The sequence below is a fragment of the Camellia sinensis genome, chromosome 12 (genome assembly GCF_055761805.1).
Source record: "Camellia sinensis isolate YWXY chromosome 12, ASM5576180v1, whole genome shotgun sequence".
NCBI classification, from domain to species: Eukaryota; Viridiplantae; Streptophyta; class Magnoliopsida; order Ericales; family Theaceae; genus Camellia; species Camellia sinensis.
Genome location: NC_138972.1, coordinates 157,314,902 through 157,328,664, shown reverse-complemented (window position 1 = coordinate 157,328,664; position 13,763 = coordinate 157,314,902). Strand labels below are relative to the sequence as shown.

Sequence of the window (13,763 nt, the reverse complement as noted above, 5' to 3'; positions counted from 1 at the left end):
CCCCATAATGAGGATAAGAGATTAGAAACACACTAAGAGCCAACGAAATAAGTTTTGTACGATTAGAACGTGTGTTTTAAGTGTGTATCTGTTATGTGTCGTGTAGGTCACGTGCCACGTCCTGTCTGATCGATCTGCTCTGTCTGTCTGTCTCCAAGCCCACTGTGAGTAATAACTCTATAAAATTATGTTCAACTTAAGTATTTTCTTACTGGTATTGTATGATCTATTTTCTGAAATGCTATCTTACGAATTATGAATGAATGTCCAATTTTCTGAAAAGTAATTGTGGCACCCTTAGTTCACATGGCCCTCGTCTGGGGGTAACAATACAGTGGCCAATCTGCATGTGGCCCTTGCTTGGGGGTAACAATACCGCGTCTAATCTGCACGTGGCCCTTGCCTGGGGGTAATAATACCATGGCTACTTGCGCACAAGATATGGACCTTTGTGGTCGTTGGTACCAACTATGCATGTGGGTCTCTGGACCAAATTGATCTGATAGCTAATGGGTGTACCACGTATGATCTTATGCAAAATCTAAATATGAAAATGTATATGAATCTGTTTCTGTTTGAAGTTTGATTATGCTCTATTTTAAATGCTGGATTCTAACTTGTGCTGGACGTCATTCATATAACCCCTTTACTCTGATATTATTCACTAGGCTTTCGCTCATAGTTTATATTATATATGTAGGTGAGTCGGCACACAACCAGGGCCAGAGTTGACGGCCTTCTGTCTGTTTTGTCAGCCAACTGTTGTGCCTCCCGAGGAAGTTCCGGTCGAAGTCTAATGTTATGGCTGTTTTTGTTTTCATGCTAGTCTCTGTATGTGTTTTGTAAGGACAGATCTTGGGATGTAATACTTTGTAAATATTAGTCTCCTTGACTGGCATGCTTATGTATATATATAAGTTTTGAAATGTTCTGTCCCATGTACGTTATCACAGCTCATTGGACCTTGTTTATTTTGTATTATTGCTTCCGCAGCCCCTTATTATTTGCTAATCTATTCAGAAGCCTTTGGTAATCCGCGGATTACTGGCCGGTTACGGTGCCAAACCTATAGGGGCGGGTTTGGGTCGTGACAGAGTGGTATCAAAGCATGTGTTCTACCGCACACACAGGTCCGTATGAGCTTAGGATGTCCTAGTAAGAGTTAGGGACATTCCATCTGCATGTGTGAGTGTGTGGTAATGCAACTGAATATGAAAACTGAATGTACATTTGAATCAAATGAATTGAAGGAAACGAATAAGATTATGCCTGTGTTTATTATCATTTGATGTTTGTGTAGTAAGATGGAGAATGCAAGGGGAAGTGGTGAAAGTGAATTTTCAGAGGTCTGTATGGGCCAAATGGAACAGATGTTAGCTGCGTTGACTGAAGCCTGGACACAACAACAGAGACAACAACCTTTGCCCCCTCCGCCTCCACCGGCACAAGCCGAGGCAGATAATACTGACATCATCAATCTGACATAGAAATTTATGAAAGTGAAACCGCCAACATTCTATGGTGGAATTGAACCTTTGAAAGCTGAGACGTGGTTGCTTGAGATGGAAAAATTGTATGAAGTGTTTCCTTGTTCTGAAACTCAGAAAGTCCTCCTAGCCACCTACACTCTGAAAGATGAAGCTCGCAGGTGGTGGTTACTGATCCGAAATGGCAATGGAAATATGACATGGGCACAGTTTAATGCTATCTTCTACGACAAGTACTTTTCCCAATGTTTCAGGGATCGAAAGTGTTGGAATTCCAAGAACTTAAACAAGGAAGAACGGTTGTAGCAGAGTATGAAGCTAAATTCACCAAACTGGCACGGTTTGCTCCACATATGGTGGATACTGATTACAAGAAAGCACGAAAGTTTGAGGGAGGGCTGAACCTGGAAATATTTGACCGAGTGGGTGTCCTAAAATTACCTACGTATGTGGAGGTACTTGACAGGGCATTGATGACAGAAGCCATAATAGCAGCTAAGAAACAAACTACAACACCAACAACAGAATGGAGAGGAAAGAGGACTGGATTCAGTTTCAAGAAAGGCTGGTCGTTTCGAAAAGGCAATATACAGGATCCTCCAGCAGCTCTAGCCAAAGTAGCGGATCTACTCCAAACTGCCCCGACTGCGGAAAGAAGCATAGGGGTGCCTGTTATCGAGCATCAGGTGCGTGTTTTCGCTGTGGCAAGGCTGGCCACATGGTGAGGGATTGGCCGATGAGATCCAATGAGGTTAACCGTCCTATGACAAGTTCCACCGGGTCTGTTTCCACAGCAAGACCAAATGTAAGGGCAGATGTTAGAGGGAATGCAAACAATGAAACATTAAGGCAAGGGAGAGTGTTCGCCTTAGTGCCTGGTGACGTACCCAACACCTATACTGTGGTGTCTGGTACACTCTCTGTATGTTCTCAAAATGCATGTGTACTGATAGATTCTGGTTCTACACATTCCTTTGTATCGCATGATTTCTCTCAAAAATTGACTAGACCACTAGAACAAATGACATATGTGTCTATCTGTATCCACACCGTCTGGGGATTCTATGATGTGTACTCATGTTTATCTGGCGTGTGATATTATGATTGGTGATATGGTGTTATATGTGGATTTATTACCCTTGGACATTAGTCATTTTGATTGTATTTTGGGGATGGACTGGTTGACTAAATACTGTGCTACCATTGACTGTGCAAATAAAATTGTTTTGTTTAGACCACCGGGAATGCCTGAATTTATTTTTATTGGGAATGGGGTAGTTCCTCCCCCGTATTTGATTTCGGCTATAAAAACTGTAAAACTCCTTATGAAGGGATGTAGGGGTTACCTGTGTTGTATACTGACTGCACCATCTGACAGTACTACTGTAGAAACAATCCCTGTTGTTTGTGACTTTCTTGATGTGTTTCCGACTGACTTACCTAGGGACTTAGTTGATAGAGAGATTGAATTCATTGTTGAAGTGTTTTCGAGGACACAACCTATTTCTAAGACTCCCTATAGAATGTCTACCTCTGAACTGAAAGAATTGAAAACTCAACTTCAGGAACTGTTAGATAAGAAATTTATCCGTCCGAGTACTTCACCTTGGGGTGCTCCAGTTTTGTTTGTCAAAAAGAATGATGGGCCTTTGAGATTGTGCATAGACTACCGAGAATTGAACAAAGTGACTATCAAGAATAAATACCCTCTGCCCCGAATAGATGACTTGTTTGATCAACTTCAAAGTGCCCAAGTGTTTTCTAAAATTGACCTCAGGTCCAGATATCATCAGTTAAAGGTTAGAGCTGAGGACATGGAGAAAACTGCATTCCAAACTAGATATGGACATTATGAATTTTTGGTAATGCCGTTTGGGATGACCAATGCACCTGCAGCTTTCATGGACCTTATGAATAGGGTGTTTAAATCATATCTAGATGACTTCATTGTTGTATTTATTGATGACATTTTAATTTATTCTAAAGACAAGGAAAAACATGTGAACCATCTGAGAATCACCTTGCAGATTTTGAGAGAAAAGAAATTGTATGCTAAATTGTCCAAGTATGAATTCTGGCTTGACAGTGTGGCATTCCTGGGACATGTAATTAACAAGGATGGAGTTTCCGTTAACCCTCAGAAAAGTGAAACTGTCGTGGACTGGCCTAGACCGACAAATGTGACAGAAGTCCGAAGTTTTCTGGGACTTGCAGGTTACTACAGGAGGTTTGTGAAAGACTTTTCCAAGCTTGCCCTACCATTGACTCAATTAACTCAGAAAAATGTGCTATTTGACTGGAATGAACAAAGAGAGGCAGCTTTTCAAGAACTGAAAACCAGATTAGTGACTGCACCAATCTTAACCTTGCCTAATGGTACTGATGGGTTTCAAGTGTACAGTGATGCTTCCTATAAAGGCTTGGGGTGTGTACTAATGCAAAACGGAAGGGTGATTGCCTATGCTTCTAGACAACTTCGACCTCATGAAAAGAATTACCCAACACATGATCTCGAATTAGCGGTTGTGGTGTTTGCTTTGAAAATATGGCGTCACTACTTGTATGGGGTAACTTGTGAGGCGTATACCGATCATAAAAGCCTGAAATATTTCTTTACTCAAAAGGAATTGAATATGAAGCAAAGACGATGGTTAGAGTTAATCAAGGATTATGATTTGCAGATCTTGTATCATCCAGGAAAGGCTAATACCGTAGCAGATGCCTTGAGCCGAAAATCCAGTGCGAATTTGTCATGTTTGTTATCCAATCGAAAATAATTGTTGATTGACCTAGAACAAGATGGGCTATTTATTGCTATTGCCGCTCAACCTACAATTCTTGACGAGATCAAACAGAAACAGTGCGAGGATGAATACTTGAAAAAGATCACGGAGGAATTTGATTCAAAGTCGAGGCCAGGATTTGTGTTTGAGAATGATGTGCTAAAATTTCAGAACCGTCTTTGTGTGCCCGATTGTTATGATTTGAGAAAATGTGTTATGATCGAAGCTCACAGTAGTAAATTTGCTATGCATCCGGGGAACACGAAGATGTATCATAATTTGAAACAGAATTTTTGGTGGCCTGGAATGAAAAAGAGTATTGCAGACTTTGTGGTTAGATGCCTACATTGCCAACAGGTTAAAGCTGAACATCAACGGCCCGCTGGTCTGCTACAACAGCTCCCAATACCGGAATGGAAATGAGAGCACATTACCGTGGACTTTATCATGGGATTGCCTCGTTCTCCTCGAGGTATGGACTCTATCTGGGTTATAGTTGACCGTTTAACTAAGTCTGCCCATTTTCTGCCTGTCAAAACTATTTATAACGCTGATAAATTGGCCAATATCTATATGACTGAAATTGTGAGACTGCATGGAGTGCCAGTATCTATTGTGTCTGATAGGGATTCAAAGTTTGTATCGAGATTTTGGCAGAGTTTGAAACAGGATTTGGGGACTGAACTGAGGCTGAGTAGTACCTATCACCCACAGACAGATGGCCAAACTGAACGAACGAACCAAACTCTGGAGGATATGCTCAGAATGTGTGTGTTAGACTTCCAAGGGAATTGGGAGACCTACTTGCCATTAGCTGAATTTGTGTACAACAACAGTTACCATTCAAGCATTGAAATGGCACCTTACGAAGCTTTGTATGGGAGAAAATGTCGTTCTCCGAAATGTTGGGCTGAAGTAGGTGATAAACCTTTGTTAGGACCAGAACTTGTGCAAGAAACAACTGAGAAAGTGAAATAGATCCAGCAACGTCTGAAAACTGCATAGAGTCGATAGAAGAGCTATGCTGATGTTCGAAGACGAGATAGGGAATATGAAGTTGGGGACCATGTGTTCATAAAGGTGACCCCGATGAAGGTTTAAACTTGGTTTTGTGTTAAGGGCAAGTTGGCGCCAAGATATGGTGGACCTTATGAAGTCCTCGAAAAGATCAATCCAGTATCATACCGGGTAGCTTTACCACCGGTAATGGAGCATATGCACAATGTATTTCATGTATCGATGCTTCGAGAATATTTGAGAGATCCACTCCACGTCATTGAGCCAACATATGTGCTTTTGAAAAATGATTACACCTACGAGGAAAGACCTATCCAGATTGTGAATCGGAGGGTCAAAAGACTGAGAAATAAAGAAATACCACTAGTAAAAGTTGACTGGAAAAACCACGGAGAAACCTATGCAACTTGGGAAATCGAGGAAGACATGTTGAAAAGATATCCAAATTTGTTCCCATTGGACCCAATGTTGATTCAGAATGAAGGTAATTCGAGTTTGGAGGACCAAACTCTTTTAAGGGGGGAAGACTGTAATGACCCCGACCTCTAATTAATGTTAATTCGCACTTGATTATGCCTTATAGAAGATTAGGATGGATTTGGGATTTATTTGCATGTGTGTTGCATCATTTACGTGTTTCTATCTGTTTGCCATAAAATGATCTGTTCATGTTTTTTACTTTAAACTGCGAATTGAATGCCTTATCGACGTTCGAATCAAAAATTGACTTGTGTTATGTGCTAATTAGGATTTATAGAGTTTTATGGTAGGTTTAATTAAAAATTGATTTGGTATGATTAAATTGGATTAAATAACATTAAATTACACTAGTTTGAATTATTACACTTATGCCACTTAGTGGCTTGATTTGGAGACCAACCTTATTACACTTTGAAACATATTTCCTTAGCTAATTTCCTTATCAAAACCGACTAGAGAGAGAGGGAGAGGTAGGAGATTGATTTTATCTAGAGATTTTGCTTGGAATTGGGAGAATTGAAGAGTAGCTTGCATATTTGAGCTTCTAGGCTTGGAATTCAAGGTTTAAGGTAGAAGATTTCCCTTTCAATTGTGAATTTAAGTTTCATTCTTGCATGGTTCATGGAAGATTAGAGTTTAAAGTCTAGATTTAGCTCAAGGTGTGGTTTTGGGAGTCCATCCACGCATGCATACATAAATTTCCATGCTTTGAGTTTGAATTCTAAGATTTCTTCCATGCATGTGTTAATTTCACTCACATTGTGGTCATTCAACTTGTTTTCCATCAAATTATTAAGTTTGGTTATGTTTTGGAAGGTTTGATTTCAAGGGGGGTCCTTGCATGTTGTATTTGTTAAAATCCACCTACTCTCCACCTACTTCACCCACTTAAACCTACTCCACTAAACCTAACCCACTACACCACTACCACCTCACCTACTCCACTAAACCTAACCCACTACACCACTACCACCTCCACTTCACCTACTCCTTACCTACTACACACTCACCCTCTTCTATATATAGGAATCATGAATCATTGTAATAGAAATCAATACAATCAATCAATAATACAATCATTTCTCTTTATACATTAAATTTCTACATGGTATCAGAGCAAGGTTAAGCTCTTGGTGCTCTTCGCCTTCTGGCGGGCGGCAACTTTGCCTTAACCGCCCGCCAGACCTCAACCAATTAAAACCTACCAAAACCTCCAACCACTGCAGCAACTCAAACCACTGCTAGCTCGAATTGACGCCAACTCTTCTCGCAACCAGTGTTTCATTTCGGCCTACTGCAGATACAGATTGCCTTGCTGCAACTCCGGGCACCGTCGCCGACCATCCCAACTCGCATGGTTTGCATGCTTCGTGTCCAGCACCTGCAATATTGCTGCGTCTGTCAGCCGTGACTGCTGACCACGACGCCTACCCAATACGTCGTTGGTCCGTCCATCATCCTTCTCATTCACTGCTCATGCGAGCTACATGTGCTGCCGCCGACCTGTTCTAACTGTCTCGGTGCCGTGTATGTGTTCAGATGTAAGAACACAAGACATGTCCTCTCGTCCCAAAGTCTCCACTCCTCTCACCTCCCTCCGCCGCCTGGCTGAAGGTTACTGGTTGAAACAGTCCTCGATGTCTCCCTATGCAGATTTTGTCACTGCAATGCTTATTCGTTCAACTGGCCTGAATCTTCAAAAAGCATATTCTCAAAGATTGAAATCACTAGGCCTTGTTGGACTGTTGGAAAATTCAGAGATTCTTTCATCTGGGGATATGGCTGCTCTGGTGTACTTATGGAATCCTTTTACCATAGTCAGTTGTGTGGGTTTGTCTACTTCTCCAATTGAAAATTTGGTCATCATACTGTCACTTTATGGAGCTTGTACACGACAAATTCCATTGGCAGCTTTTGGATGGGTCATAGCAACACATTTGTCCCTTTATCCTACTATTCTGATTGTACCGGTGATTCTTTTATTAGGTTATGGTCCAGATGCTCCCCCAAGGAAATTGTTACTGCAAAGGAATTCCTGTGAACTGACAGGTCAACAGAAGGAACTGAAAAATCAACCAGTGCAACTAATTTGTTTCTCTTGGAAACCAGTTGTGTGTTTCTTCTTGTGGGCATCCATGTGGGCATTCTACGTGTTAGTTCTATGTGACATTTCTGTTAAACAATATGGTGGTCTTCGGGAGATGTTTAAGAGAACTTATGGGTTTATTCTCACAGTGGAAGACTTGTGCCCAAGTTTGTCATCTTGTTAAAGCAAACAAATTCACTCTCTCTCTCTCTCTCTCATCTTTCCACTTTCAAACCCACAATCCTTTTTTTTAATCAACCCACTCCCTCACTTTCTTTAAACCCCTCTTTCCCTCACATGGGCTTGTCCCCTCTCTCTCCGTTTGATTTCAAAATCCATTATTTTTATTTATTTTCTCCAAACCACTTTCCTTATTTCCCCATCTTTCATTTTGATTTCAAATATATTTTTATTATTTCTTTCTTTATTTTTCTTTCACATTATTTTTTATCTTTTTCAAATTCCATTCATACCATATAGCTTTGCACACCAAACCATAATTTATTCATCTCAGGGATTAACCCCGATCACAATTTTACACACACACACACACAAAACAAAAAAAAAAAAAAAAAAAAAAAAAAACAACAACAACAACAACAACAACAAACCAAAACACAACACCAAAAGGTTTGTTTTCTTTTCTGCAGACGGCCACCCACCGACCTTACTTCTTTGCCTATTCCGCCGGTCTTTTCTTCTTGCCTCCGTCCTGGGCGGTCCTTGACGGTGTTGCCTCCGTGTTTCCCACTCCACTGGGCACGATCACTCCACCCTGCTCCTCCACTGCAGCATATGGCGGACCTCCAAATCGGAACATAAAGGTGGCCTTCCGCTTCAGCTCCTTATTTTCTGTCTTTAGCACACTTATCTCTGCTCGCGCATCCTTATACATGCGTTGGAGCAGAGCCAGCTGGGAGTTTAACTGTTGCACCTCATTTGTCCTGCTCTGCAGCCGGTGCGACAAGTTTGTGACCGCAGTCATGGTTTCCACACATGACTTCAGAGTATACTGATTGGCCTCAATATCAGTTTGCACCGCCATTTTTTGCTCCACCGACCGCATCGGAAAGTTCAACGGAGCAAAACCAGAGGTGTTTGGTTGAGGTTCACTGGCCACCGCACCAGTTATTTCTCTTGTGGACTCGTTCAGTTCTGGAAAGAGCGTGAGCAGACCACGGGAAGAGGAGGCCATGTTCTGGGTAGCTGGACGGGAAGAAGAGGCTATGTTGCTGAGTGTTTCAGAGACGGGTTGGTTACAGAGTATTACAGAGTTTCTCTCTCAGCAAAGGAAGAGTTTTTTCAGAGGTTTTTTGTCTGCCTCAGCCTCAGCATCAACCTTGGTTAAATAGCGAGGCAGCCACGCGTATCGCGCGCCACTTGATGCCAGACGACAAACGGGCGCGCCAGCCAAGGCACTCACGTGCCTCGCCATCATGTCCGGCATATCTTTTTATGACTTGGGCTCACCTTTTGATGGCACGCCTTTTTATGGATTGGGCACGCCTTTTGATGGCACGCCTTTTGAAAGATTGGGCACACCTTTTGAGGGTGCGACTTTTTAAGGGTCCGACAAGACTCTGTAAACTGTCCCGACATTGATTCCGGTTAGCTCCTTCATGGGTCCGACAAGACTCTGTAAACTGTCCCGACATTGATTCCGGTTAGCTCCTTTATGGGTCCGACAAGACTCTGTAAACTGTCCCGACATTGATTCCGGTTAGTTTCTACAAGGGTCCAGCAAGACTCCGTAAACTGTCACAACAACTGTCACAACAGTGTCTGTTACAACGGTCCGACATGACCCCGTAAACTGTCTTCTACATCGGTCCGACATGACCCCATCAACTGTCTTCTACATCGGTCTGACACGACCACACAGTGTCTGCTACAACGGTCCGACATGACCCCATAAACTGTCTTCTACATCGGTCTGACACCGCCATCCAGTGTCCTCTACACCGTTATGACACCACCATACAGTGTCCTCTACATGGTTATGACACCCCCATACAGTGTCCTCTACAACGTTATGACACCACCATCCAGTGTCTTCACCAATGGTCTGACACGACCATACAGTGTCTCTTATCCTCTTTTATTTTTATGTATTTTCTTGTTTTGTTACTCTCTCCAAACTCAAGTTGGTTAGTTCCTATCCCCCTTGAGTTTGCGGGGGGCTGTTAAAATCCACCTACTCTCCACCTACTTCACCCACTTAAACCTACTCCACTAAACCTAACCCACTACACCACTACCACCTCACCTACTCCACTAAACCTAACCCACTACACCACTACCACCTCCACTTCACCTACTCCTTACCTACTACACACTCACCCTCTTCTATATATAGGAATCATGAATCATTGTAATAGAAATCAATACAATCAATCAATAATATAATCATTTCTCTTTATACATTAAATTTCTACAGTATTCATAGCATATTCATGGAGTTCGTGTTGATTTTGCACAATTGGGTTGCTCTTGGGCCATGATTTCTTGAATTGAAGCTTTAAACATGTTGTTTTACGGGTTACTAAGTGTTTTCCAAAGATTTGGCCCAGAAAAATGAGTTTTAGGTGGTTGGAGGTCGAGTTTCATGCTTGGAGGTCAATCTGGATTTTCCAGAAATTTGACCCACGCTCAAGCGAGGACTTTCACGCTCGAGCGTAAAGCCTGAGTACATGCACTTCCGCTCGAGCGGCAAGAGTCACGCTTGAGCGTGAAATGCATATACCCAGAAGTTCTTGTGTTTTGTAGTCCGCTTGAGCGAGGGAATCTACGCTCGAGCGAGGGTCTGAGTCTCACGCTCGAGCGGAGGTCGAGTGTCCGTCGAGCGTGAAAATCGCACATCCAGCATTTTTGTCATGGTTTACAGTCCGCTCGAGCGAGGAAGTCCACGCTCGAGCGGAGCTTCCTTATCTGCATGTCCGCTCGAGCGAGTAAATCCACGCTCGAGCATGGACCCTATTTTCAACAAATTTTGAGAAATATTTTCAAATGCATTTTTGCATCCTCATTCCATCCTATGCATTCCTAAGCCATGTTGGAGACCCTATAATGAGGATAAGAGATTAGAAACACACTAAGAGCCAACGAAATAAGTTTTGTACAATTAGAACGTGTGTTTTAAGTGTGTATCTGTTATGTGTCGTGTAGGTCACGTGCCACGTCCTGTCTGATCGATCTGCTCTGTCTGTCTGTCTCCAAGCCCACTGTGAGTAATAACTCTATAAAATTATGTTCAACTTAAGTATTTTCTGACTGGTATTGTATGATCTGTTTTCTGAAATGCTATCTTACGAATTATGAATGAATGTCCAATTTTCTGAAAAGTAATTGTGGCACCCTTAGTTCACGTGGCCCTCGTCCGGGGGTAACAATACAGTGGCCAATCTGCATGTAGCCCTCGCCCGGGGGTAACAATACCGCGGCTAATCTGCACGTGGCCCTTGCCTGGGGGTAATAATACCATGGCTACTTGCGCGCAAGATATGGACCTTTGTGGTCGTTGGTACCAACTATGCATGTGGGTCTCTGGACCAAATTGATCTGATAGCTAATGGGTGTACCACGTATGATCTTATGCAAAATCTGAATATGAAAATGTATATGAATCTGTTTCTGTTTGAAGTCTGATTATGCTCTGTTTTAAATGCTAGATTCTAACTTGTGCTGGACGTCATTCATATAACCCCTTTACTCTGATATTATTCACTGGGCTTTCGCTCACAGTTTATATTATGTATATAGGTGAGCCGGCACACGACCAAGGCTAGAGTTGACGGCCTTCTGTCTGTTTTGTCAGCCAACTGTTGCGCCTCCCGAGGAGGTTCCGGTCGAAGTCTAATGTTATGGCTGTTTTTGTTTTCATGCTAGTCTCTGTATGTGTTTTGTAGGGACAGGTCTTGGGATGTAATACTTTGTAAATATTGGTGTCCTTGACTGGCATGCTTATGTATATATATAAGTTTTGAAATGTTCTGTCCCATGTACGTTATCACAGCTCATTAGGCCTTGTCTATTTTGTATTATTGCTTCCGCAGCCCCTTATTATTTCCTAATCTGTTCAGAGGCCTTTGGTAATCCACGGATTACTGGCCGGTTACGGTGCCAAACCTATAGGGGCGGGTTTAGGTCGTGACACCATCCTTCTACCAAGCCCCCACCGAGCCCACAACCGGAGCGCTCTGACCGAGCTAGCTCTTCCAAGTAGGCTCCAAAGATCACTTTTCAGAACCGTGCCATACGGGATACTGATTCAGTGGTCGCTGAAAAAGACCACCTAATGGCATTCAATCTGGCCAAAAGCGTTTGCCTTTCAGCCGACATGGAGCACGACAACCATCTCACCGAGCTGAAGACCATTCGCTCGGCCACAAAGTCAATGGTACTGGTAAGTAACCTCCTTTGCTTATCTTTCTAATTTGCACAACTTTCTGCTCGGTTTTACTACAAGTCTCTTTCCATTTTTTTGCAAGGCATACAGAAGAACCACATCGCTCACAAGCGTGTATTGGAACTTCGCAAAATAACAAGGCAGGCAATGGCAGAGGTAACCGAAAAAACCGCCGAGCTAGAACAGGCCAGGAAACAGATAGCCGAGCTACAAACCGAGAATGGTCATCTGACCGGTCTTGTTAGCTCGGCTGAAGAAGACAAGCAAAAGGCTGCGGCCATGATAAAAGATAAATATCTGCGCGAGCTGGCCAAGCTTGAAGGAAAAAAGAATGCCGAAATAACAAAACTTGAGAAGAAGCTAGAGGATGTGGAGAACCGCGATTTCAAAGAAGGCGAAGCCCTGTACATCAAGCAGTGTGAAGCTACGAAGGACCTATTCTTTAAATGCGGGTGGAGGGGGGCTGTGGCGCAGCTCGGTCATGGACCTGAGACCGAGGTCTTCAATCCTCCTCTATATTTCATACCGAGCTCACTGGCGGAGTATGCTGCTACTATTTAGCAACAATTTCTGGAGGAGGAAGATGAAGATGAAGCTCCAGAAGACAACACTCAATCCGGTCACCAGTCTACCTCCCTAACTCCAGAGGTCTCCATCCTACATTTGCCAGCTGTGTCCGATGCTATTCTTCCGACCGAGCTTAACCAGAGTGTGGTTGCCACAACCGAGCTACCTCTGGGCGAAGACCGGGTGGTTTTAGATGCTGACTTAGATGACCTGTTTGCTTGACTATGTACTTTTCTTTTTTTTTGCGTTTTGGAAAGAGAGACTGTAACCGGGCTGAAGTCCCCCCTTTTGTACTTTAACTTTGTATGATCTATGAAATCTCTTTTGTTTCAACTGTTATTTCGGTTAACTGCCATGCATGTAACTTTCTAACTGTAATCTGAATGAAGTATAATATTCTCGAGCTGAGATACCTTATCCTGGTCATAACTTTGCAATTTAACTAGCCATACCTGCCAACCTCTTCAGCCTAGATCCTTATCTCGGCTGAAGAACGATAAGTGTTGGTTTTTCCAGCCAACTTCTTCAACTTAGATCCTTATCTCGGTTGAAGAACAAGAAGTGTTGGTTTTTTCAGCCAACTTCTTCAACTTAGATCCTCATCTCGGTTGAAGAACAAGAAGTGTTGGTTTTTCTAGCTAACCTCTTCAACTTAGATCCTTATCTCGGTTGAAGAACAATAAGTGTTGGTTTTTCCAACCAACTTCTAAGTTGGTTATTCCTGCCAACCTAGAGTAAAGTGTTTGGTTATTCCGATCAAACGTCATGCAGCCTGGATCCTTATCCTGGGCTTAGAAGGGGTGTTGGTTATTCCAGCCAACCTCTAAGTTGGTTATTTCTGCCAACCTAGAGTAAAGTGTTTGGTTATTCCGACCAAACGTCCTGCAGCTGGATCCTTATCCTGGGCTTAGGAGGGGTGTTGGTTTTTCCAACCAACC

General features: G+C 42.8%; 2 protein-coding genes across 2 annotated transcripts in view; one reads left to right on the top strand and one right to left on the bottom strand.

Moving 5' to 3' along the window:
* The window catches only part of LOC114283763 (7-deoxyloganetin glucosyltransferase), a 39,448-nt gene that overhangs the window by 15,942 nt on the left and 9,743 nt on the right, over positions 1–13,763 (bottom strand). The window lies entirely within an intron of this gene.
* On the top strand, positions 6,646–8,393 carry LOC145804120 (uncharacterized). The gene has a single exon (XM_082897753.1). The coding sequence runs from the start codon at positions 7,255–7,257 to the stop codon at positions 8,035–8,037; it is 783 nt and encodes a 260-aa protein (XP_082753879.1). The 5' UTR covers positions 6,646–7,254; the 3' UTR covers positions 8,038–8,393.